This window comes from Corvus kubaryi, unplaced genomic scaffold, assembly GCF_017639235.1.
Source record: "Corvus kubaryi isolate FWS band 111438036 unplaced genomic scaffold, C.kubaryi_AGA036_p1.0 37398, whole genome shotgun sequence".
Lineage (NCBI taxonomy): Eukaryota > Metazoa > Chordata > Aves > Passeriformes > Corvidae > Corvus > Corvus kubaryi.
In genome coordinates, this window is record NW_024581137.1 from 46,088,149 (window position 1) to 46,114,465 (window position 26,317).

Below are 26,317 nucleotides of genomic sequence, written 5' to 3' on the forward strand. Positions count from 1 at the left end.
CCCCCGCGCCGCCCGCGCCCGCCCCGCCGCTGCACGCCACCTTCTCGTGCCCCGCCACCAGCCGCACCAGGTAGCCGAGGGACACGAAGAGGTAGCAGGCGGCAAGGAAGATGATGGGGCGCTCGGGGTACTTGAAGCGCTCCATGTCGATGAGGAAGGTGGAGACGGTGGCGAAGGTGGAGAGGAAGCAGAGCACGGACCAGAGCCCGATCCAGAAGGCGGTGAAGGCGCGCTCGTCGGGGCTGAAGTAGGGGTTGTGGCAGGGCAGGGCGCAGTTGGCGATCTGCCCCGTCTTGACGCGGTTGTAGAGCGGGTGCCGCTCGCTGGACACCGACACCATGGGCGCCCGGCACTGGCAGCCCGGCTCGCAGGGCTGCGGCGGCCGCGGCTTGCGCGGGGCCTCGGCCGGCGGGGCGGCGGGGGGCGCCTTGGCGGGGGTGCCGGGCTTGGAGCCGCGGAGTGGGGGCTTAGCGGGCGGCGGCGCGGCCGTAGTGAGGTCCGTGCGGTTGTAGTCCATGCAGAGCGTGTCCGGGCTGCCCTGCTCGGGGAGGCGGTCGCAGCGCATCCTGTCGGGCCAGGCGAAGCCGTACTGGCGCATGAGCGGGGCGCAGCCGGCCTTGGCCCGCTCGCAGACGCTGCGGCAGGGCGGCAGCGGCTTCTTGTAGTCCTCCAGGCAGATGGGGGTGTACATGCTGCAGAGGAAGAAGCGCAGGTCGCTGGAGCACTGGATCTCCACCAGCGGCCAGAACTGGTGCACCTCCAGCCCGGCCTCGTCCTGCGTGTCGTGGTTGAACTGGTTGGGCATGTAGGTGTAGTTGTAGCCGATGCCCTTGCAGAGGGGCACGGTGATCTCCTGGCACGACAGCTCCTTTGCCGAGGAGGAGGACGCGGCGGCGGCGGCCGAGGCGGCGGCGCAGCCAGCGCGCTGCAGCAGGGACAGGGCGGCGAGCAGCGAGGTGATTTCCAACAGGTAACTCCACTCCATGCTCGGCGGCGCGCGGGCGGTGGCCCCGGCTCCTCTCCCGTCCCGCTCAGCAGCCGCGGGGAGCGCGGCGCCACAGCACCCCCCCGCCCCGGCTACCCCCGGGGGGGCGGAGGGCGGCCCCTCCGTGCCGGTCGCAGGTGAGAGGTCTCGCAGCCCCCGCCGGACTCCGTCGTCCGCGGGCACCGGTGAGGGGGAGCCACCGGAGGATGGGGGTCCGCTCACGGAAGGCCCCTCAGCCGCCGTCGCATCGCTCCTCGCGGGGCCGGTTTCGCAGGGGGGGGCGCCGCTCCTCTCGCCGCTGCTCCAGCGCCGGCCGGGCACGGGGCGGCGGCGGCAGAGAAGTTTCGCCGTCAGCCCCCGGGCGGCGCGGTGAAGAAGGCTGAGGCGTCCCGGGGACCAGGCGGTGCCGGGCTCCCACCGCCCCGAGCGGGCGGGCAGCGGCGGGGCCGGAGCTGGGGCGGCCGGAGCGGCTCCTTCTGCCGCCCGTCCGAGCGCACGGCTCCGCGGGTGACCGCCAGCCGGCCGGTCCTCGCCCTGCGCTGGGTCCCTCTCTGGCTGCCCGGGCACCCCGGCCGCGATCGCGCCACCTGAGCCGCGGGTCGAGCGCGGCAGCGCCTCCGCCAACTTCTCGCTTTCCGGCCCCGGCAGCGGCGCTCCGGCCGCCGCGCTCTCATGAATATTTATAGCGGCCGCCGCCAGGCCCCGCCCCCGCCGCCTCGTCCGCCTATCAGCCGCACCCGGGCGGGAGGCGGGGGACGGGCCCCGGGGCTCCTTAAGGTGGAGCCGGCGCTGGACTGTGGTGGGTGCTGCTGGGTCGCAGCGGCTGCGGGGACGTGGCGGTGTTTGTTCGGTCCCTGCCCGTGCGGAGACGCGCGGTTCTGCACCGCGGTGCGCGGGCTGCGGCAGTCAGGCACCGGCCCGGGCTGCGCAGGGGACCTTTGTCCCCTTGCAAGGGCTCCTAGCCGAGTCACAGTCAACCGCAGCAGCAGTTTAAGTAGCGCTGGGGAGTCCCTCGGGAGGGGTTTTCTATCACCTCGTTGATGCCCGCGGGATTCGCCACCCGTGCCGGTGTGCGCGCTGCCCCATCCCCGCCGTCCTGCCCCTTGCACGTGTTGGTGACGGGGATGGGAGCGCGGTGAAGCCAGGGGTCCCGGCAGCACCGCAGCCGACACCCGGCCCCGCCGCCCTGGGCTGCCCGCGCCCCCGGCCCCGGCGCGGAGCTCCGAAAAACGCGCGGTGCAAACGCAGCGCTGGATGCTCTGCCCGGGGCCGCGGCGTGTGACGGGTGACACGGGCATCCCCGAGGCGCGGACAGCTGCGGGTCACGGCGCTCGCCGGGGAGCGCTCAGGCGGTGCCGTGTGTGCACGCCGGCCGGCACCCCGAGCTCCCGGTGGGACACTCGGCCCGCAGGTGGACACTCGGCTCCCAGCCGGGCAAGGACACGGGCGCAGCTCCGCGGCCAGCGCTAGGCGCGCCGGCCACTGACCCGCAGCCCAAGAGCAGCGCCGGGAGGCCGGTTCTGTCACGGCCGCGGCTGCCGAGCGCCCGCGCCAGCCCGGCGCCGCGGCGGGGACTCGCCGAGGAGCCGCCTGCAGCCGCCCAGAGCGGCGTGTCCCGCCCGGGCCGGCAGAGGAGCCATCTGCGGCTCGATGCCCGCTCGGCCGCCGCCGCCCCACGTCGCGGGACCCCCCGCCCTCCGCTCCCGGGGGCCGCGGGACGGCCCCGAGGGGAGTCCCCGCTTTTCCCCCACCCGCCGCGGGGAAGGGGCGGGCGGGTGTTTTGGCGGCCCCGCCGTAGCCAGACCACCTTAAGGGGAGCGGCGGCGGCGGGCGCGGGCTGCGAGCGCGGCGGGGCCGTCCCGGGGGGTTGTCGTGCTCCCGGGACGGGGCGTTTGTTTGTTAATTGAGGCGCTGTTGCGCCTGGCGCTCGCGCGGCGCTCCCGCTGCGGCCCTAATGACTGGAACCGCGGGAACGCGGCGGGGCCCGTCTGCCGGCGGCGGGAATCGTGTGATTCGCGGGGAGTCACACCGGGAGAAGCGGGGCCGGGGGGGGGCGGGGGGGAGCGAGCCCGCCCCGGGGGGCGGTGCGGGGCGCCTGGAGGAAATGGAACGCGTGAGGCCAAACAAGGAACAATCCCCGGGTTGTTGGCTGAGCCAACAGGCTCTTGTCGCCGGCCCTGTCGCCGTGTGAGCGGACGCGCGGATTACCCCGTTAGGAGGAAATGGGCGATGATGGGGCGATAAACTCGCCCGCTGTGTAATCACAGTTGATTTGCAATTGACCGAGCGCCGCTCCCGACCCCGGCGCCCACCCCAGGTCACACGGGACTGGGAAGCTCTCGGAGGCCGTGGCTCCTCCGCGTGCTCGGGCTGTGGAACCGCTCCTGTTATTGCACGCGCAGTGCTGTTTCTGATCAAAATCAGAACTTTTCCAAAAGTAGCAGGTGGTTATTTTAGCCCTAATTTAGTTAACACCATTGTGGAAAGTGTTACGAGATCGAACAATGCCCGGTGAGGAAAACGTCTCTCAGAGGACTCAGTGACTGGCAGAGGTTTAAAAAGTCTCCAGTCCTGGATGCGACGCTCCATTTTAAGAAGCGACTCTTTAGCTGGTGGCTGCTTGAAGCGCACCTTATTTAAAAATCTCTACAGAATGTAAAACTGAGTGAGTCTAGTCAGGAGAGCCGGGCGAGTCTGTAAATTACTACTCTGTCAGGATTTCTCTTGCCTATTACAAAGTACCTTTTTATGCTGAAGTTAAACTCTACACTACGGAGACAGCAGATGTGAGGTGATGGCTTCCAAAAGCAACACAGATGCTGTAAAATTTCCATTGCTATATTTCAGCGAGGAAGCTCAGGAGACATGCTGAATGCTGCAGTTTAGAATTACACTATAACTCTTCTAGAAATAAGAGAATACCAAGTTTCTCAACAGTACATTTGGCTTCATTTTTGCTGTCATTCATATGCTCTTGTTTTCTTACAGTGAGAAAAAGAGATGCAGCACAAAGATACTGTGTGTCTTGAAGCTGTTGAGTAATGACAGAATTGGTAATATGGAACTTTATGGCAATTTAGTAATGACTGCATATCCAAATTCCCTAGTAAGACCATGATAATTTTTAAAATTGTCTTTCAGGTATATAAAACAGCACAGCTGTGAGGAGGCTGCTTTCCTTTATGTGACTGAAAAGAAGCCTGGTTAGCTCAAGACTGTGGAATCAGAGCCCATTGTGTGTTCCTCATACTTGCAGACTTCCCTGAAGTCCCTAGAAGTCCTGTGATGAAGGAATCAAGGGTCAAGTCTTTAAAACGGTTTGTGTGTTTATTCCAGAAAATTCAGCAGCTGCTTTTTCTGAAAAGCTGAACTTTGCTATAGCAATGCAGAATACCTTTTTTCCCAGGGATTTCACAGCAAATGTCCAGTCATCAAATCATGCAAAAATATAAAGCTGGCAAGAATGTTGCAGATATTGTAACTTTTTACAGAGTTTTAGATTTGACTTGTCAAATCTAGTCACTTTGTGACTAGTCTTTGTCACTTCAGGTCTTTGTTGCCACAGATACTCACACCTCTTTTATTCGAACAATTAGGTTTGTCACTGGCCCCTCTAACATAAGCTTAATTTTTGTGTGCATCTGAGGCTTTGCTTTGGGGATTATATGGATCACACCAAACCAGGTAATGGTAACTACAGGGCATTTTAGGTCAAAATAAGCAAATTTGCACCTTTTTTTTTTTTTTTTTAAAACTGGAAATAAAAATACCACATGAAATTTTGCATTTAACATGCTATTTTGCTTATGTAAAAATAGAGATGTTTAGTTTATTAGATTGAAAAAGAATTGCTTTTTAATTCCCACTAAATGTTCTCCAGTAAATTCTAGTGTGACATTGTCTGCATTGGATAGGTCACCGAATGGTGCTTTTATAAAAATGCTTGAAAAGAAGAACTTGGTCCATGGAAATTGTTCAAATAATCTTGTTAGAATGAAGCCTTGACTGAAGGCAGTAATTTCATGGATTAAACCCAGAAGGGCTGGCTAGGCTGATCTCCTTCCTATCACAGGCCACAGAGCTTTATGCAGAGACTGTCTACGCAAATGCTGGTTAGCTGCAAGACATAGGGGATTTTGAATGGACAATACCTTGAACAACACCATGAAACTAGAAACTGTGGAACTTTTTGAGGACAGGATAAATAGGAGCAGAAAGAAAGAGTATTTTTACAGGCCATTTAGTAAACAGAGTGAGGTAGAGTTGTTGTTATCTTACTATGTTCAGCTTTCCCCTAAAATGTTCCAATTAAAAGTAGGGGAAACTGTTTATTTTTTGCAGTCTATCCTTTTCTCTCACTTGCCAAATGTGATCCAGAACTGAGCAACATGATGGACATCCAAATATGGGAAGGAACTAACAGATTTGTACTTCTGCAAGTCTGAAAAGCAGATCCAGTGCTGTGAAACCTGGAGAGAAATAGGGATATGAGAATACAGTGTGTATATCTGTCTTACAGTTTGATATTTTTCCTTTTACAAATATAAATAAATAAATGGTATTCATACATCTTCTGAGTCAGCCTGTACTTTATTGTGATTCATGAGAACTTTTTGTAAGCAAGAACAATGTTCTGCTTACATTTTTTCAGGCATGTCAGATTTGATCAGGGATGGGCACAGCACCATGATGCTACTGTTGTTCAGTGAGATACGAGAGAGACTTTAGGCAACAGGAAAATAGGCTGAATACAATGTGCTGCAATAGCTATTCCTGGAGTGCAGTGAGCAGGTGACAGAGGAGGGGGAGAAACTTCTGGAAGAGTACTTTGCTGCCTCTTTGCCATAAAGGATGATGTCAAAGTGATTGATCAATGCTGTGGTCTGAGGATTGCTCCAATGGTGAAGCTGCGGGTTGTGGCCCTGAACGTGACTGGAGGATTTTCTGCTGGACATAGGAGCAGACCATGATTAAATTTCTTCCTGAGGCAGCTTTGAGTGCATGGGCTTCACTAGAGAAGGAGTATGAGCAGCAGAATGAGTGTAAGAAGTCAGTGGGAACAGCAGTTTAGCATGAGGGCAATATAAGATGAGCTCCTATTGAAGGGCTTTAGCCCTGTTCTCCCACACTGTGCAGTTGGTGATTGGGCTGCAAAGTATTGGCTCTCTCAACTGTATATTGCTTCATTTCTCATTAGTGAAACAAAGCAGCAGGAAGGAATGCAAGAAAATACAATTATAAAGGAAAATAAGTGTTCTTGAGGGCTTTTTCCTTAATATTATTTTTTTTCTTTTCCCACCATTATTTAGCAGGCTGCATTTATAGTCCACCTGTGCTAGACTGTAATACCTCATGGTGTGATGTTTCACACATGATAAATCATGTGAATTTTGAAGACAAATTGTGCTGAATTAAACAGTCTCTTGATCCACTGTCACTGTATTTGGAGAATAACACAAATTTCATGCAGTTAAATTGCTAACCATAATGTATGTAAGGTATGTATGAACATAGTGAGTAGTGTTGTCTTCCTCTGGTTACCCAGGTAACCATGAATTTACTTTTGGGCCACTGCTAGAACATTAGTATGTAAATGCACTCCTGAATCTCAAGAAGGTTATGTAGATTCAGGTTGGCAAGGAGAGGTTTGGTCTCAGGGGGTTAATGAGAGTATAAACATGCACCACCCTCTCTCAAAATGAAAGCATGTCCAGGCCTCTGGCACACCAGTGACTCCCGCAGTCATGTTTGTGATTCTCTCTTCATGCTCCATCAAAATGTAATTAATGCTCATATATGCTCAAATGGCACGTTCACCATCACTATTCCCAGCATGGCTTGGGAAGTCCATTTGGTCAGTCTTCAGTTATGGAGACCTCAGTTTTAACAACTTGGGTATAAACCCCTGCAAAGCTTCTGGTAAATATCCCCTTCTGTTGCATTGCCACCTGCCTTACCTGTCTGGGATGTGGCCATCTGGGATGGGCAGCTTCTAAATTACAACTCCCACCTGGCCTTAAGATGATATGACATGCGGGTATCTGGACTTTAACGTCCTATCTATTGGGGGAATGAAGGGAACTCTATCTATTAACTTGACCTCCTGAACTTTGTTACTTAATCCATGTTTGGGTGATAGCAGACAGGTGAACAGCACATTTAACTCTCACCAGCTCTGAGTATTGATACTGACGGGGTGGAAGAAAGAGCCACAACAGAGCAGGTGGGGAGTGCAGGGTTCTCTCTCATGTAGGGTAAGTCAGAGTTGGGATGGCTCAGTTGCCACACTCAAGGAGCTGTGGGACTCCTGGCAAGAAGTCCAGTCCAGCCTGTGTGCAGCTCCCTGCCAGCTGATCCAGCCTGGTGGAAAAAGGTTGATGCAGAGACAAGATTAAGCAGTGTAGTCCACTTTAAGAACTTCTGCATAAGCTACCTGGATACATTATCTTACATGTATGCCCTCTCACATGCTGTAAGTTAAATGAGAAACTAACGAGGTGATATGCTTATGAGTAAGAAGTGAACTGAAGAAAAAATGACACTTTTGAAAGGTATGGATAAGGCTAAACCCCAGATATGAGAAAGCAAAACTTTGTATAACTGATTACAAGAGAAATGTGTAATTAAATCCTTGAACAATATGAAGTTAGTCATAAATTCTGATGCTACTATTTGCACCTTGGAGGTCAGTAATACTGTAATTTAAGGGAATAATATTTTGCATGTGTTTGAAGTAAATGTTTTTCAAGTTTCACTGGTTCCAATCCCAACTTTTTATGGATGCCCAGTAGTAATTTTTAAAATATTGAATGATAAAAATCACACTGAAAAATTCTTACTGAAATTACTTATTGCCCAGGAGATAAAATGGAAATAACAGATGTATCTTTCATCACTCACTTTGAATATTTATTCTTTGTATTTAATTTATTCTAAACAATTTTTTTATCACTAGAGTTAGACCCTGACTAATCCTTCACTGTACCAATTTTTCTGGGACAACAGCAGTTAGTTATTCCAAATATGAGTAAGGACAGCAGGCTTGGGCTTGTACTAATTTTGATTAATAAGTTTGCCTTGAGAATGACAAATTGTGTTAGCACTTTTCACTTTATAACATTAGACAGTCAAAGACTGTGCGGGGAATCAAAATTAGGCAGTGTTTGGACGCTTATAGGGAGCTCTCAGGTGCCTGGTCTCAGCAGAGTCTGCTAAAAACCTTTCTCTACTTTTATTTTAGTAAAAGAATGGTGTGACTGAAAAGCAAGGTGTTGAAAGGAATTTCACTGTAATAGACAAATGTCCTTCCTTTAGTTTTACTCACTGAGTTCTTAAGTAAGGTTATTCCTTTGCCAGTTCCTTTGAATTTTCTTGGTTCTTAGTTGGCATAATGATGGCAGGAGTAGTCCTCTGTGTGTGTGGTGAGGAGAAAGAAAGAAGTACCCCACTGGCATGAGATTTTCTGCAGCTGTCTTTTGTAAGTTCACAACAGTGTTACAAAAGGTGCAGTCTTGATTGATTTCTTGTCTTTTATTTATTTTCTTTATACATTTATTTTGCCATTGGGGTCAGGGGGATGCAATTGTACATCAGGAAACAGCCACAAGGGGAGAGAAACACTAGAAATTTAGTTTTAACATTTTTTCTGATAGTATTAGTCGAATGTTTCTCTGTCTTGGTCTGGTCAGGGCCTGGTTTTGGATGAAAAGCTTTCAGTTCTTTCAGGGGATTGTGGGGTTCCAGGAAAAGGGATGATAATAATCCTGTTGGGATACCTGTTACATTTTATTATATTAGTCTTATGGGATTTATTCCTTCTGGTTTACTTTACTGAAATAGAGCACCCTGAAAGGGAATAATATATATAAAATATATATATAAAAAATAAGTGGATTATCTTATTTCCTTGCCACTTTGCTAATTTTGCTATACATATTTTTGTATTACAGATTTCTTACTTTGTTTGAATCTTATCTTCATCCTTTGCTTTTGTAAAGTAGACTGGTTGGTCTTTTGTAAGTAAGGGCTCATACATTAAATTATCACATCCATTGAACTCTGTTTGTTTTTGTTTGGGTTTAGCTCCTTGGCTTTTGAACAGTCCTGTTAACAGAACCGTGATGGAAAATTTGAAACATTTTACTGCTGTTTTAAAGTTTTCTGATTTGTGGGTGGATGGGTTCAGATGATGGGTTTGAATCTGCAGGTCAATGAGTAAGGAGGACCTTTCTTGACCCATGGAATTTTCTGCATGAATTTTTGATAAAAAATACAAAGTTTTTTTGGTTTTTTGGCCTTAATTTTCCAGGAAACACCACATACTTTGACAGAATTCAGACGACTGGAAGACTTTGTCTGAACACTAAAACTTCTCAGTTTGAAAAATGTTACCGTAGTCCTCTGACATTACAACCTGGATGCCTGCTGGCCCTGCTCTGCAAGGCTGAGGCTGCCTACCACCTTTGACACTATGCCATGATCTTTCCTCTTTGAAGGGAGTACTGGAAGTGGGGAATCCCTCAAAGTGATCTATGGTTAGAATTCTCATTTAAATGATAAGTCTAGTTGATAGAGATCTGCCACATAAAGCAGGTAAGCTAGAGATACAGTGAAATGCTACACTAGCATTTCTTAATAACACACTGTGTTTTCAATCAAAATATTTTTGTTGATAGGTTTGGCTTTTTGGTAAGAAAAGTATACTTGCAGAAGCACATATTTAGACATGCCAAAAACCCCCAAACAATCCAACCAGAAAGTGTTTAGCTGAAAGCCTCATTTCCCATCAAAAATAGATGCAGTGGAAAATTTTCAAGCAGCCCTATATTTAACCTCCTTGGACCAGAATTTGGTTGTTGGACTGAGGGAGGCTTACAGAGTTTTTTGGCTGCTTTTGTTAGGGTGTCTGTTTTTTCACTCATGACATCTGCCTGCTTTTCAAGCTATATTCAACCTTGTTATAATTCTTGCTATTGCAGCATTTCACTGTGTTCAGAATGCTAATTCCCAATGGACTCAACTTGCTGGGGTATGTGCAAACTCAGTTTCTTTCAAGGGGGGGGGCATCAATCTTGCTTTTTTTTTTTAAATTTTGGCTGTGTTTTAATAAGAAAATGTGAGTGCTGAGCACTGGCTGCGCATAAAACAGTATCACTACAATACAGTTCCTAGTTCTTTACCCAGAGTAGCCTTGCTTTGTCATGTTGTGGATGCAAAAGTATATGTAAGTTTAAGGGATAATTGGATAAGTGTTTGAAAGAGAAGGTCCATTGGGCTAGATAAATAGATAAATCACATCAGTCTCAGGAATTCTTGAGTGGAATATAGTTGAAGGGCTAGGGAGTTATTCTAGGAAAATACTGTATTTAATTTCTTTGCTCATGCTCTCTTTTCTTGACTCTGACTTGTGGCTGCTTTTGGAAGCAGGATAATGAGCTAAATGGACCTTTGATCTGAATTGTCATAGCCATCCTTGGATGAGAAGAAGTACACTGATGAATGAGTAATTGTGGGCTTTGGCCATCTGGAATTCAGCAAAATTTATCAGAAATAAAATTCTTCAAGAAAAGGGCAAGCCAATCACAAAATATATGAGAATAGGGATAGAGAAATTTGTCTGAATAGATTGTGATTCTGGAGTCCCAAGCTTTCTGCTGATTTTTTTTTTAAGTAGGTTTTGCATCTTCCATTTCTCCTTTGTTGCTTTTTGTAGAAGTAAGAATTTGCAACAACTATGTCTTAAATACAACTGTGAACCTTTTTGTGTGTTCTTCCAAAGTCGGTGGGTAGAACATTCGTGTGAGACTCCTGCAGAGTTCACTGGACGTTGTATTATGACAAGAAGAGAAAACAAAGCAAGTATTAAAAATCAGGGAGGAAAATTATTAGTATGAGCTACATTAGTTTTAGTATGTTACGTTCTGTCATTGGTTCAGTGTCAGAATGCCTCTTGTAGCCAGAAGCTACTACCAACTGGCAACACGTGGCATTTCTTAAGCAAAAGTTGATTGTTATTCTTTATTGCTTGTTTTGTATCATAACAGCTTTACAGAAATATCTTTCCAGATATTCTTAACTTTGTTTTCATGGTAGTTTAATTTAGTTCATGACTGGTAAGCAATACTATGCTGTTTTAGTCTTCACAGGCATTAATGATCAAATCTGTAAATGAGCATATGCTTAGTAAGACAACAAGGTTTTTTTTCTTCTATATTTTTAATAAACTCTTCAGAATTTTTATGATTTCCTGAAAATAGATATATTTAGTTTTACTCCTGTGTACTTAAATTTACCTGGATGTTATATTGACCAGAATAGGTGGGGTCTCTTTTATTTTTTTTCCTGACGTCACAGACGCTTTTTTATTCAGATCTCTGTCAGCACAATTTTATTATAGTACATCGTTAGGACTAGAAGTTCCCTTTTATTATTTTATAGCCATTTAAAATAAGTATTTGTGAGAAAATATAATAGCCATACAACATTTGAAATAAAGAAATAGTTTGAGTATTCTTGAGAAATAGATTCATCAACACAAAGTGTGGCAGGAAGGACAACAGAGAAAGGAAAGCACAATATTGAAGCATAAGAGTGAGCTCATATGGTACCAGCTGCTCATGTGTGGAATCTAAATACTTGCTGAAGCATAGTGCTCCACAGTCAATTAGCATTACTTCAAATAATCATTGTACAAGGAAGAAATTTTAGTACATTAGAGTTCATGAGTTGGAAAAAGTAGAAAAAAAATGTTCGTGTTTTCCCAGAAATGCAGTAAAAATATGTAAATTCTATTAAAATTAACTTAGAAATTCTGTGACATGAAAGAAGATATTGTAATCCTGTCTTTAAAGTGTGTCAAGAATTGCAGAATAGTGCAACCTCACTCACATCATTTGTATGCCTTAATCAGAATTTTTGTGATAATGTCAAGAACTGAGAAGCAAATAGAGTTGCCAAATCTGTCCACTCTTGAAACTGGAAGAATTGAGGGGAGCAATTGGGTGCAAAATAAATATGTGTTCACAAGTAATTGGACTGACACTATTAAATTTCTTTCATTTCGGTACTAGGTAGTGATTACTTTAACTTCAAGAAAAAGAGAAGATTACGTCCTGTAAACTTTCTCATGCAAAATAGTCTGTCCTCCTGTCAGTGATGCTGGTTACTTTAAAATGTCGGTTTGCTTGAGAAAAGGTTTGTCAAATCAGGTTGTTAAATGGGAAAGGGGATTAGGAAACAAAAAATCTGGTTTGTAGTGGCAGTTAACTTTTGGGGGTGTGGGACGGAAAATGGACAATGAATATCACCATCTTTTAAGTGTTTAGTACTATTAAAACTGTTTTCCTTATGGATAGTCCTTTATTGGTAGAAAATTTGTGAAACAGACAGTGAAGGCAAATGTGATGGTAAAATACATATGAAGAATCGAATGTCGAAACTCCGAGTTAAGATATACATCTATGGGTTTAGGAAATTATGAGGATAAACTGAAAAAGTGTTTCTGCGCTTAAAAAGCCTAATTGTCATTGTATATATCAGTCTCTTGTCTGTACTGTGGACATGTTTGTGCTCTCTAACTGGCATTTTTGTAACAAACAGTATTTTTATAAGTCACTAATTTGGTTTGGCATATAAGAAAGAGTGTTGGCTTTATGGGTATTGTTAGTTTTATGCGTAGTAAATCTGAGTAATAATTTTCACTTTCAAATAAGCTGCTTCATTCTGTATGTAAAACAAAATAGCTTCAAAATGCTTGGTTTTGTAATTAACAAATGTATAGTTGATAAAAAATATCCTCTCTAGTATGATGCATGGAGATTAGGCTAGACTCTGTTACAGAATAATGTGATTATAATGATTTCCTTAAGAGAGCACAAAAGCAGCATCTAAGTTTCAACTGACGTTTATTGACACACAGCATCCGTTGGGAGCCCCATCAAACTTTCTATTCTTTTCTGTTTACCACCTCCTGCTTTTATTTACAGTCAGCATATCTGTTAATTAGCCTCTGGTAGAGCCAGTTCTTCTAAGAAGATCTCTTGTCTTCCTGGTGATGGCCCCATGAGGTGACCATGTACACACAGTCTGTGAGTGAATTAATCTTTAACTCATTAATTTCAGTGCCTGATTCTGCAATGTTTAACTGCTGGCTTGGTTTCCTGCTCAGCAATTTGTATTTGGAGAATTGTGATCCTTGACTTCTGCTGACCTCAATGTCATGAACACATCCCAGTGAGCTATCAGCTTCTCATGGGTAACCTGACTGGGAGTCTTATTTTCCTGTAGTTTTTTGGTTTCCTATGATTGGACCAGAATGCAGATAAGACATTTATGGCTTCCTCTGTGTCACTGAGGTTATTTACCTAGTTTTCATTGCACATTTGCAGAATAAAATTACTCCTCCACTTCCTCAGCTATGTCTGTCACACAACATCTGAATGCAGCATTTTGCAAAAAAAATCCAAAGTAATGTTCAGTAAATGAAGTAATGTAATCTCCAGAGGGTACTCTGGAGGATACCACACTGTTTTACAGAGTCACAGTTAGACCTTGTGATGATATGAAGCTGTTTATAGCCACAGCCTGAGTGCTAGAGGTGCTTGTTGTAGTGCACTTCTCTCACAGCATGGCTTATTTATTAGAAAAGAAAAACGTTGTAGCTGTATTTGAAGGAAAAATTCAGGACCAGGATTCAGAGATCTCCCGCCCAGGCCTACAGTGTGTGCTAGAAGCGCTTTGAGAGGTGTGAGCTGATCTGTGCATCTTACAGGGGTGTTAGAAATCTTGTTTCAGTGTTAATTGTTGTTTGTTTCACCTGAAACCTAAAAAAAGAATGACTGGGCCACTTATTTGCATGGTCAGCTGTAGATAATGCCTTAAGTGATGGCCACGTTCCTCACTTCTGCCTTCTCCGTCCTCCAGCTGAGGAGCAGCCAAACTCTAAAGACTTAAGCATAGGTTACAGGTGCCCCTGAAATCCTGCCCAGAGCAAGTGCAAGTATTAAAGTAATAAAGTACATGCTGTGGTAATGTGAACATTTTTTCATAATTTAACGGGAGCTTTACTGATAAAAATTCACTGTTTCAGTTTAAAAAAAAAATTAAAAAACCCCAACAAAACAAACCCAAACCACCCAACCAACAGCATAATCCCTGGAATACATCCAGCTTTTGTACTGGAAAAGTACCTCAAAGGAGTATGATCTTCTTTCTCTCTTTGGTGGGAAAGTATTTTTGCTTATCTAAAAGGTTTTGTGCTGGCAGAACTGCATTCCATTGTCTACTTTTTGTGGCTAGGCAGATCCAGGCAAAGTAACTTAGTTTTAAAGGAACTAGAAACCTAAATTCCTTTAAATCAAATGTCCAGGATGCTGTGAAAAAAAGATATAAAAATTAAAAATAGAAGGTGAGTGTTTGCTACTGATGGTTCATGGCTTTGGAGGGCTCATGGTGGTGAGGTGTTGTGACAAAAAAATCAATGAAAAAGTATCAATTAAAGTTTCCATTACCTCCTTTAATTGTAAAAAGTCAGTGCTGACTGATCTGTTAATGTTTCATGGGGAAACTTGGCACTGAGGGGCAAGGGTGGGTGATATTGCTTCAAAACATATTAACTGCTTTTACTTCGTTTGTGGTTGAAGGACAGAGAAATAAGAGATGCTGGAAATGTTTTCTAAAATTAGGTGACCCTTCGTTGGTGTTTTATAGGTACTGTTTAAGCCATCTTTTCCTAAGGAGAAGCTCCTTTACTATTAATATGCTGTCATCTTTCAAATCTCATCAAGGCAGCACCAGGATTTTTTTGCGCAGATTTCCTTTGACATACAGCCTCAATAAATATGGAAATTACAACTTAAATCTCATATTTTTTCTTGCAAAGCAGTGCAGTGCCCAAATTAATTGAATTTCAACTTTATTTTTTCTTAATGTTGAAAGACATATATGCAAATTTTATTAACAATATGCGTGGTTAAATTTAGCTGTAAATTCCAGTCAGGGATTTTTGCTTTGTTTATTGTCCAAGTCAATATGTCTGTGGAGAAAACCACCCGCTGTGCAAGAATACATAGCTACTTGGAAAAGTAGAAAGTTGAATTATGAGAGTTTATTCTGGAAAAAGGTAAAGTAAGCACTGGTTTTTGGGTTGGGGTTTTTTTATTATGACTTCAGCTAACAGAAATTCAATATACATGGATTGTTTTGACACTAACTTTATCAGACAAACCACTTGATTTTTCTTTAACCTGGTCTTCTGTGTAACAGAGGTTCTGAAAGGAAGTAGAGGTCATGAATAAATGATGCATTTCTTAAACTTGCAAGGTAGATCATGACATAAATGAAATAAAATCCAAGTGTAAAGAGAAAAAAGAAGCATAAACACATGTATTGCTGACAATATCTTCATTAAAATATACTTTACCCTATGAAGATATTAGTGTCAGATGCAAATTTCCTTTGTTGCTCTCTCTGAAGTTATTCTGATTTTTTGTGTGGTAACAGTGAAGTACCTTTATACAAGGTTTTTGAGTGGAAGGGTAAATTATTTCTGGGGGGTACGGGTTATAAATGAAATCCAAACATATTCTTGTGTTTATAACAGAAAACCCTCCAAGACTGTAGTTGCTGGTGTGGTTCCCACATGTTTAGTTTTTGTAAGTCATTTGCAGGGAATACATTTTATCTAGCTATGTAAAAAAACCCCACTGCTTTCAAAGCCGGTGTTTCTCCTGTCTACGTAGAGTTTATGTAATACTATAATAATCTGTATTTCTCCTTGTAGTTCAATGCATATTTCTCCTTTCTAAGCCTGTTCAAATGTAATATGAATAATGTTTTTATGATAATTCTACTATGGATGATAGTAATTAGCTTTAAGCCAATAAAAATTTAAAAAATTATGTTATGGATACTGTTTGGGGTGCATGACTTGCATCAGGTATGTAGGCATGTTCTTTTTTTCATTGCATCTGTGTAAGACTGATCCATAGCTTGATCTTACAGGTTCTACAGTAATGCAGATGGTACATGATAACTGTGCGGAGAAAGGCTGGCAGCTTTACAGAGGCAATTTCTGAACCTGTACATAAGTTCAGAATATGCAATTGCCTGTAACATCCCTTCCCCCATACTCTGCATTTCCACCAAACAACTGCTTTTTACTGAGTCTCATTAAATGGTCCTATGTGTAGGACATTAAATGTATTTATGGTAGACTGAGAGTTTTGTTCTGAGTCACTGATGCATCTGGTTCCCTAATACAGTGAGACAGGCCCATGAGAGGCATGGACACTGATGTTTTATGGGAGCAGTCCTGAACCCCAATTGTCAGAGATGTGAAGGTGCCTAATTTCATGTAGAACTGAGTGGAACTTTATGTTCCCAAGTAGGATTCAAGAGACTAAATACCTTAGAACTCTCCATGTATAAAGCCTAGCTGCAATATAGCTTCTTAATTCCCCACATATCCCTGCATTCTTCCATACATGCTTCTCTCATTGGCTATTTACTGTTAATTGGCAGTTTAGATGCTTAATTATGCTTCTGTTTTGGGAGATGTTTCTTCCTAGTCTTATCCTGTATTTCTTTGGACTGTCTGTTCCTTTTCAGCTATTTCCACTCTTACACGTTCTATTTGTAATAAAGGCACTTAATTTCCAGTGACTGGCTTCCCTCTTACAATGGCACATGTGAAATATAAGACTGCTGGTATTTATAAAACACCTTGTAAATATGCTCATTAGGGCTCAAAATTGACAGGGATTTCACTATTTTGTCCAGTCTATTTTTTTATCAATGTATGACCAATATTCAAGTTGCATATTAGCCAAATTCTACTTTGTTTGACTGACAGAAAGTGCAGGGCTAGGGGTATGTGTCACAGATAGTTAAAGGATGCAGAACCTTATGCTAGTCTAATGCTTCTGTTACAGCAACTACTCTCTGCTCTGCTGTTTGCTGTTCTGAAACCAGCAATAGTAAACCAGGGCATAAAGCAACATAACACTTTTTTCCCATGCTAAGCTTTATCTTAGTTTTAGGAGTAGGGTGCAGTTTGAGGTTTGAGTAATGATTTTAATGCTTAGATATCACAGATTGCTTTTTGTTTCCAAAATACGTTTTCTTCCTTTCTAGTCAATAAAGGAACATTAATTAATTAATTAACTAAAGAAATTAATGTGATTGACTGTTTCTTGTGGCTCAGGGATTCGGGCTGTTTGGCTAATTGCTGACCATGAGTGTTGCATCTATTAAGTAGTTAGAAACACTTTGTTTTATTCATGCTGACTTTTATCACAGAACATCTTAATTTGTACTGAGGAACACCCCAGGCAGACCGTGGCCCTTGCCATCCCAGAACTGTAGATGGAGAGAATATGGTAAATTATATTAGGGACAGCTGCAAGGTTGGTGATCCTTGAGGGACCCTCTGTAACATTGCCTGTGGAACATGTCTTCTTCCAGTCTTTTCTTCAGCTCTGGGGTTTTTGCCTAATGCCATGTGGTAGATTTTTGCATTTAATTGTCTTGTCTTTAAAGCTATCTAGCTGCTTTCAAACCAGTATTGTTAACTTTCTACCTAACTAAGCTGATTAAAATGAAAGATGTTTGTACTTGGTCAGCTTCTTCCATGATCTGGGATGCATCTGGGAATTCAATCTATAGAATCTCTTCTTAGAATTATCTAAATATTTCTGAGTGCGAAATATAACCAACTGAAAAGTCCAGAGATTAGTAGATTTAAAATGATTTTTAGACTAATCTAAAAATCACAGCAATTTTTTACATAGAACTGTTGGTGCCTCCCATTCACTGGATATTTTTGTGTCATTCATGTAGTGTAAATAGACAGTTTTTACATGGGAATGAAGAATATAAATGGTTGGCTACTGATATATTTTCTCCTACTCTATATGTGTTAATACAGTACCATACTAGTACTGTATTAATCAGTGCTCATGAGAGATTATGCTGGTGGAAAACATGATCTTGAGATTTGACCTTCTTGGAAGCAAGGACTTTTCCAGGTCATGAAAGGCCAAATATTCAGCTCATGACTAGTGTAGAACTCTTTTTGTGTCATAACAGAAATACTGACACCTGGTTTGCACTTGAAAGTGTTATCAAGGAGGCCTGTCAGGGAGGGATATGAATTTTTGCTGACATAGCTGTGCAAGCAAAGACCCCCGTGCAGAAGCTGCGTAAGGAGTTCTTTTACCTGTACATTTTACTTCTCTTGAGGGATAGGTGTAAGTTGCTTGAGAAGAAGAGTCTTGTTAGTGTAATTTCTATATTAACCTTTCTAGTGTAAATCAGCTGTAAGCCTCATCCTGCAGGGACTCATATGCCAGTTTATCACTGCACACAGAGATGATACATCATAGCTTATGCTTACATTGCTTCCGAGGATGACCTCCAGAGCAACTCTAAGAAAAGTGTCACTGTCTCCTGTTCATCCTCTGACTACAGGCTTGTCTTACAGCTGCAAGTTGCATGAATAGTTCCTGACAATGCAGGAATTTTTATTTTTGGCACCTGTCCTGTTGGTGGTTCTAGTCTTGAAGATACTTTTGGGACCACACTTAGGAGACACTATAGACAAAACCATTGCTTAACTGAACTACTTTCAGGAAGAAAGGGGGATGGATGTAGATATAACAATGAAAAGGAGGGAAGCAAACTCCCTAGTAGTGAAGCTTATGATGTGCAACATGCAAACTAAAGGATGAGAAGTATAAAAGTGGAATTTTCCTTGGGTGAACCAGTTCCAGGATAAATAAGCACATGGGAACACTTGGTGGATCAGGATTGTTTGCTGGTGCTACATGAACTACCATAAATAACAAGTAGTTCTAAAGAAATTGGTAGTGGAACAATGTTGGTCCATGTGACAGAACAAGAGAGTAGAAATCGTTTGAGTGAGCTCAGGTTATGACTCGAAACCTTCCCTTGTCTCTTCTGATGCTCTTCCTGCATGCCTCTAACTATCTTTCATTTGGAAGTTCTACCTTGGAATTGATGCCCTAAAGAGTGGGCTCATAATGTTTGTTGCAGGAAGGGCTCCCATTTCTCTTACAGAGAGAGAGACACTCTAACTAGAAATTACAGCTAGCCTCCAGTGTGTGAATTGTTTGTATTGGTTAAGTTACTTATAACATCTGAAATGAAGGCTGGACCAGAATCCAGAATACATTATTTGCACTAGTAGAAATAATTTCACATCACACTCTGCAGGAATTCAGACTTGTTCTATTTTTGGCCTTGAAACGGGAATAGCTTGAACTAGGTAGGTGATGTTTTATTCGAGACAAAAGTTTCTTTTTTCCTCAAAGGTTTTTTCCAGACACGTGGAAAGCCCATTTCAGATAATACTGCCAGAGCCAGAGCTGCATATGTAAGCTCTGTGGCCGTGCACTGAGGTTGATTAATCAGCCAAGGTTAATTGAAATTGGTGTTTTCATGTGAAGTCCTAGAGACTTTGGAAATGCATGAATCTGTAGGCCTGCAGTCTCCCTGACAGATGAATCTAGTCTTGAGGACTGCAAATTCGATCCCTGCTGTTACCAGTCCAGCCACAGGGGCCATTTAACAAAAGATCCCCGAGTTAATGATTGCTGTTCTATGACAGGGATATTGGACTTATTATACACTGAACACAAAGGTCTCTGATCCATATTTGTGCCTTGTTTCCTGCTTGGGATTCAGCACCACATGGTGGTAACTGTCTGCTTCATGCAGGAAAGCGTTCTGCTGTGATATCAGTGAGCGATAATATCAGAAGAACATCCACTTTCCATGAATTTAAACTATTACCGCAGTTAGGTGCAATTATTGAGAATCCCTGTAGAGTCATACAAAAAATGTTGTCTCTGTCCAAAGATGTTGATTCTGGAATGCAGCAGTGCTAGTCTGACATGCTTAGTTTGGGGTCTCAGTGGCTGCTATAAATTGTACCCTGGAAAATGGTTACTAGGACTATAAAGTATAGTGCTGCATTTCAAGCTCTATTTTAAGTATCAGTGGCTTTGTCAAACTGTACACGTAATTTGAATTGAATTTATATGGTGAAAATATGTTGAAGAGGAACCAGTGGAATAAGATGACTTCATAACAAAGAATATTGACTTTGCATATTAACTTCATTAACTTAATGCTGTCTCGTGTGTATTGGAAAATTGTTCAAGTGAGAATAATAGCTTTTGAACTACTTACAGGCTAATAGGTAGTGATTGTAGTCACTAAGACTTTGAATAGCTGTGGCTGTTGATTACACAGATTAAATGTGAGTCCAGTTTTCAATATGGGTGATTTAAAAAAACCTAATTTTCTGTCCTTCATTTTGACTTTCATGGCTAAAGACATTGACTTCTAATGCATATTAAATTCCGAGAGTGGGAAATTAAATTCTTCTTCTTCCATCTCATAGTAGAGACATGACTGCAGAAGCTTGCCATATGCTTATTTTAAATTGTTCAAGATTAAAGCTATCAAATATAAGGTTGCATTAGTGGTAATTCCCATACAGTGGGACATGCTCTGTTTAAACAGCTGATTGGTTACAGATGTTTGTAGTGTTCATAGAACTAATTTTTTATGCACTCCTTCCTTATGCTTTTTTCTCTTCATATCTGAACTGTGTGCTCGTCTCTTTGCATCCGCTGTGATTTCTCGGTGAATGCTGGTTCCCAAGTTCTTTCTCTATTCTCTCCTTTTTTTTTTTCTCCAGGGCCTAATTATGAAACAGCTTCAAATAAATACAATTTTTTAACAAAAAACATTCTGCTTCCTGTGAACAATGGGCTGAATTTTTCTCTTTATTCTTGGGGAGTTCTTATTCAGTTGGAGTGCTTTGCAGTTGGCCAGGCCTAAGATTTCTGGGAGCTGTAATTGTGTCTCATTAATTCTTACAGTAATGTAGGGTAACTATAAGGAGCATGCAATTAGTGGTCTGGTCAATGAATAGAGCAGTTAATCAGCAGACAAAGGATGGGGCTCAGGACCTATTAGGCTGAAAGGAAGTGTTACTATTGTCACAGGCAGTAGGAATGCATGCAGACATGCCTTAAAGTTGAACTGTTTAAGGGAACTGTGTATGTCTTTTTGATAAACCAGTTTTCCTACCTATTCCACTACTTGAGAGAGATTCATTTAAGCTTGCCCGCTAGAAGTCAGAGACCATAGCAGAGGTTTTCAACAGGCTGAATGGGCTGCTTAGAGTATTCTCTCACCTTAACAGAGGCAGCCCCAGGGTTTACCAAAAATAAAAGTGGCTGAAGAGATGTAAGGTATCCTTAGCTGTTCCTCCTCCTCAGAAAAATGGTCGGTGAATGTAAAGTTTAAATCAGCCATTGTGTAGATTGTCAGTCAGTCATACTCAGCATGTTTGTCTTCATAATGAACCTTGTTTGTTCTGAATGGCTGTGCTGTTTGTTCTGAATGGCTGTGCTTTCAGTGTATGTAAATGTATGCAAATACTCATAACAGTTTAAAAATGGTGGCTCTTATGGTAACAAATAACCTCTCCTAATTTTATGAAGACCTGACTTTTACTATATTTTATATCTAGGGTTTAAAATGCAAAAATGACTCTAACTTTAGACAGTGCTTCAGGGTTTTTTGTTAGCTTCAGATCAGAACTTCCAGTTGTTTCTGCCTTTGAAAGAATATGAACCTCATGAATCCTGTGAAATGTTATGACATATGATGATTATTAAGAAAAAAGCTTTATCAATAAAACACTGCCCTTGAGTAACTCTTATTTCTAGTAGGCAATGCTTCAAATAAAAAGTAATTTCTTCTCTTAAGTTAAGCAGACACTTGGCATAAAAAAGCAGTAATTAAAATAACTTTTTTGGGGAAAAAAAGAGAATTGAACTTTAATAAATAACTTATATTCAGAGCCTAGTGTTTTTCTCAAAACCGAAAGTCATTTTTAACTGTCTTCTTTGTATTAACAGGTCTGTGGCTTTATCTCTTCTCATGGTATTCACATCAGCAGCAAGTAACATTAAAAGAATAAAGTCTCTCAGGCTTTATATTAAGGATTCAATTATTCTGTATAATTAGCCCTGATTTGTTAAATATTTGAAACATTTTCTACTCTTACGTATGGAACAGTGTACCGGAGTGATCAAAACCACAAATAACTTGTACCTTTACTCAGAAAATTCTTTTTTATCAAATAATAAGAAAGATTAAGCCTAAGTCTCTCTCTTTTTCTGTTTGGATTTTACTCCTACAAGAAATATCACTTTTGTCCGCAATCTCTCGTGCATTTCTATTCCCTTGAAATACAAAGAGGCAATGGATTCTGGTATAAATTAGGTAGATTTAATGAAATTTATGAGTTGTAACTTGTGCCTTGAATATAAAATGCTTGAGTGAGGCATAAGGTATTTTGCTGATGCCATTATTGTCACCTGTCTTTTTTTTCCATTCTTCTTTGCCTGTTTTTGAAACACTTAGGAGCTGTGGAGTCTTGGGAATAACAGTTTCTATATGCCATACATAGCAAATCTTTCCAAGGTCATATTTTTTTCTTTTTTTAACAATGTCTTATTTTAAAGAAGCAGGGAAGATCTACCCTGCAAAATGAGAAAATGGTATTACTTCCACACTCAGAAGCTGGCTGTTACCTCATATATATGCTAGTTTCCCATTTAATTAGAACATAGTTTCTCATCTGGTGTCAGAGAGCACCAAAATGTTGCTGCTTAGTATCACTGGTAAACATTATAGGTTTAGTTACAGGAAATTACCTCCCCTCTGCTTACCCCAGTAAAGTTTTTCCTGTTGAAACACAGATTCAGTCATGAGGGACTATTGATCTGGAAGGGATCTTAAACCAATGTCACTGAAATATTATTTGGAGAGGTAGCTGATTAATTATGGTCTTCCATAAGACCACAAAGTTATGACTGGAATGGGCATGATGATAGAAATTATAAGCACTCCTTGATATGTAAAGACTGATGAAAGTCTTCGGCCTTTTTGTAAATTAACAGAATATCCATCTCTGTACCTCTCTTTACATAGACACATGTATATTATTACTTAGCAATAAGAACTAGTGTTACTCTGATGGACAGTGTAGGGTAAGGTAAATTAAACAACTCTGTTGCTGTCTTGAGAACTTCTCTTTCTTAATATAGTGTGAATCTTATCTGGTGTACCTGGCTTGTTCAAGTTTCCAATCTGCAAGAGTCCCAGAACAGAAAAAGTTTATGGCTGTTAACTAAATATATACCAATGTAATTTAAAGTGTATTATCTTTAAAGAAATCCTTCTGCATGTGTATTGTTTCTTCTGGTGCAAGGTGATATTGATTATTATAACATAAATACATGGATTTTGCTCTCTAATTTAAGCTACTTGTCTATGTTTCTTCATCTGTTATCAGAACAGAGAGAAAATATTGCTTTCTGGCCAAATGCCCCACCTGTTTTAAACTTTGTTCATGAGTATTTTTGTTAAGTGTCAGGTCTGACCTTGTTGAAGCTGTTGCTTAAGCTGATACTGTCACCAAATCACCTTCCCATTATGAAAGAAATACTGGTTTTAAAAGATGGCTGAAGTGAAATGAGGGGATTGCCTCCATAATGAAAAACATTCCATTATAACTATTTCACATATTATCTACCTATCCTGGAGAATCATCTTAGGGATCAGGCTGTGGTGCACACAAGTAATTTTCTCAGTCAGTTGAGCAATAAATGTGTAGAGTGTACAATACTGCTGAGAGAAATATACCACTGAAGTCACCTCTTTTTTACCTGAGATTTGGAAGAGTAAGCTATTTAAGTCCAAAACTGTGGCTCTAAGAGTGCCTCCTTAACTGCAATCTAACCCTGGTGACATATAAATTCCATGTGCAACTTTACTGTTCCAGGGTGCCTGCCATGCTGGTTGCAGCCAAGGTCCAAACCAGCTCTGTTTCAGCAGAGCTTGTTGCCCTGCTCTGTCAGCTTGACTAGAATCCTGGAAGCAGATGTTATGGGATCAGAATTACCTGGGACAGCTGATCTGGTAAATGTTCCCAGAGCACACAGTATCCTTGGACAGCTTCATTTCTCATAAAATGCAGTGGCAGCAGCTGTTGCTGCGAGAAAGATGGAGCAGCTTCCTTTCATAACATTATAGTGGCTAGATAGTCATCCAAGAAATGTCTGAGTGGGCTTGTATCCATGCTGTGTATTGCCTTGCAGGCTACCCCAGCTCCTAGAGTAGAGGCTAGCTTGAGCTAGCAAAATAAAATAGTTTTAGTCCTTTAATGTCTTTACATATGACATGGTTTGTCAGGAATTTGAACCAGAATCAATTCAGTGACCCAGAAGAGAATATGGAGTATTGGTGTGCAGCAGGCTCTGTGCAATTTGTCACAGCAAATAAGCTGCTCTATAGGCTACTTGCTGCAAGTCCTGTATAACATTTTCTAGATACAGTTTCTTTAGCAAACATGACTGAAAGAGCACGAATTAAAATGGCCAGGAGCAAGAACAGGTAGTCTTTCTGATGGCTGTGCTGAAAGAGAATTTCTTGTGACTGTTGTTCCTTATTTCACTGTAGTCTACAGTAAAGTAGGAAGTAAAACTCTTCCTGACTAGGAATTGTTGCAGCTGTATTTGAACTGTGATGATTTGGACCATCTATGTACAACTTAGAAATTATGGTTGACATTGTGACATTGTCACTGTATTACAAAATTTCTCTGCATATCTGGTTTAGTTCCCAAATGATTGATGGCAGGATAATGAACACTGCACTTTGTGAATAAGTTTTGACTTGTATATCAGAAGGACTGGTGGCTCTGGGGAGACTTGTTTTCTTGCAAAGACCTAGAAAATGCAATGCAGAAAATGTCCACATTTGCAATAGCATGATGCCAGGTATTAATCTACAGACAGAGATCAAATTAAACATGTAACTGAAAGACCAGAGGAGAGCAGGGGAAGTGGTTTGGCTCCAAAGGTGCCCTATATCCTTAAGACAAATCCTAAAATCAGTGAGAAGAATTTTGGACAGTATGAACTTCTCCCAGGGGTGAAGTCCATAGTGATCAGAATTTGACCAGAGCTGACATGCCTCGGTTTGAGTCTCCTCAATGTCAGCTGCTGTGCCTGCATCAAGTTCAAGTTTCATGTGAGCCCTGAGTTGCACATAACTTTCCTCCTATCCACATTTATGTCTTACTATCACAAAGGAGGAACAGTCATACAGGATCAGACTAAACATCTGTCTAGCTGGGTATCCTGTTTCTGACAGCAGCCTGGGGTAGCGAATAAGAAAATGTCAAGCACGTAAGGATCCCTTCTTGGTGTACTATCCTACCTTCTACTGAATCATGGTTTTGGGACTTCCTGAGATAGAGATAATGCTAACATTTTTCATCCCTCCTCACAGTTCCATTAGTCATGCAAGCCTTAGAGACTTACTTTCTCTTTTTTTTAAACAAATCTTATGTCTTTTAAGAACTTTTTTTTTCTTAATGTGGTATCTTACACAAGTACTCTTTCATACACTGAACTGTAAAGCTCATACATCTTTTTCCCTGTTTAAATTCCTCTTTGGATTTCTCCTCTTCCTTGACATCTACCAGAATAAGTTTGTTGCTAATTTATTTCTATTTACTCTGTTAGTTAGCTGCTCATTAATGTGAGGGGAAGGGTGTGGGAGATCCCTAGGGAAGCTGCTGGCTGTACAGGCTCCAGCAGGATGGCTCCATTTTAGCCGCTGTGCTGGAGAACAGCGAGGAGTTAAGGTGCTCGGTCCAAGACAAAATTTCTGAAAACTAACTGTTCCAGGAGCCTTCAATTCACATTTCTCTGCAAGACAAACTTGTTGTGCAACCCAGGTCCCAGCATGACAGGAAGCAAGCCAATTGCCACTGACACAGGTTTTGAATGATGTGGATAATCAAATGGTAAAATAATTTATTTGGCTTCTGGTATCCAGCAAGTTGTGACTGGTTCTTTTCTAAATCAAACCTTGTCTGAAAAGGATAAATGGGGCTACACTGCACATTGCCTTCCCTCCCCCTTCTTTGCAGCAGGAAGTAAAAGCGTCTGTGGAAGAACTTCGGTGTGAGCAAACACAATATTGAGCCAGGAAATGTTTATGCAAGAGCATGTGAAAACCTGAAGGAAAATGTAGATCTAAAAAAATCCCATACCCAACAACTACTTCCCTCTCCTCATCAAATGTAAAGGAATTTAAAATTTCATGCTATTTTAGTGCACATGGCTTTTAATTAAAGAAGAAAACTCCTAGTAGTACTATAATTCTGAGTTAGATCAGTTCTTTTCCACTTCAGTATTTACTTCTCTTGGAAAACTCGAT

The 26,317-nt window shown here is 42.3% G+C and overlaps 1 protein-coding gene and 1 long non-coding RNA gene across 5 annotated transcripts in view; one reads left to right on the forward strand and one right to left on the reverse strand.

Annotated features, from left to right (window-relative positions):
* Positions 1 to 1,638, reverse strand: part of FZD8 (frizzled class receptor 8) — a 3,670-nt gene extending 2,032 nt beyond the window's left edge. Inside the window, exon 1 of the mRNA XM_042044022.1 lies at positions 1 to 1,638. Within this exon, the coding sequence (XP_041899956.1) occupies positions 1 to 985 (985 nt within the window). The 5' untranslated portion in view covers positions 986 to 1,638.
* A 1,105-nt stretch (positions 1,639 to 2,743) lies between these two features.
* The window catches only part of LOC121671798, an 82,435-nt gene continuing 58,861 nt past the window's right edge, over positions 2,744 to 26,317 (forward strand). For 2 of the 4 annotated variants that reach the window (XR_006018618.1, XR_006018619.1), the window contains exons 1-2: positions 2,744 to 4,038; positions 4,127 to 4,302. This is a non-coding gene — a long non-coding RNA (uncharacterized LOC121671798). The remainder of the gene's footprint in view (positions 4,039 to 4,126; positions 4,303 to 26,317) is intronic. The other 2 variants (XR_006018616.1, XR_006018614.1) reach the window with 2 other exon arrangements.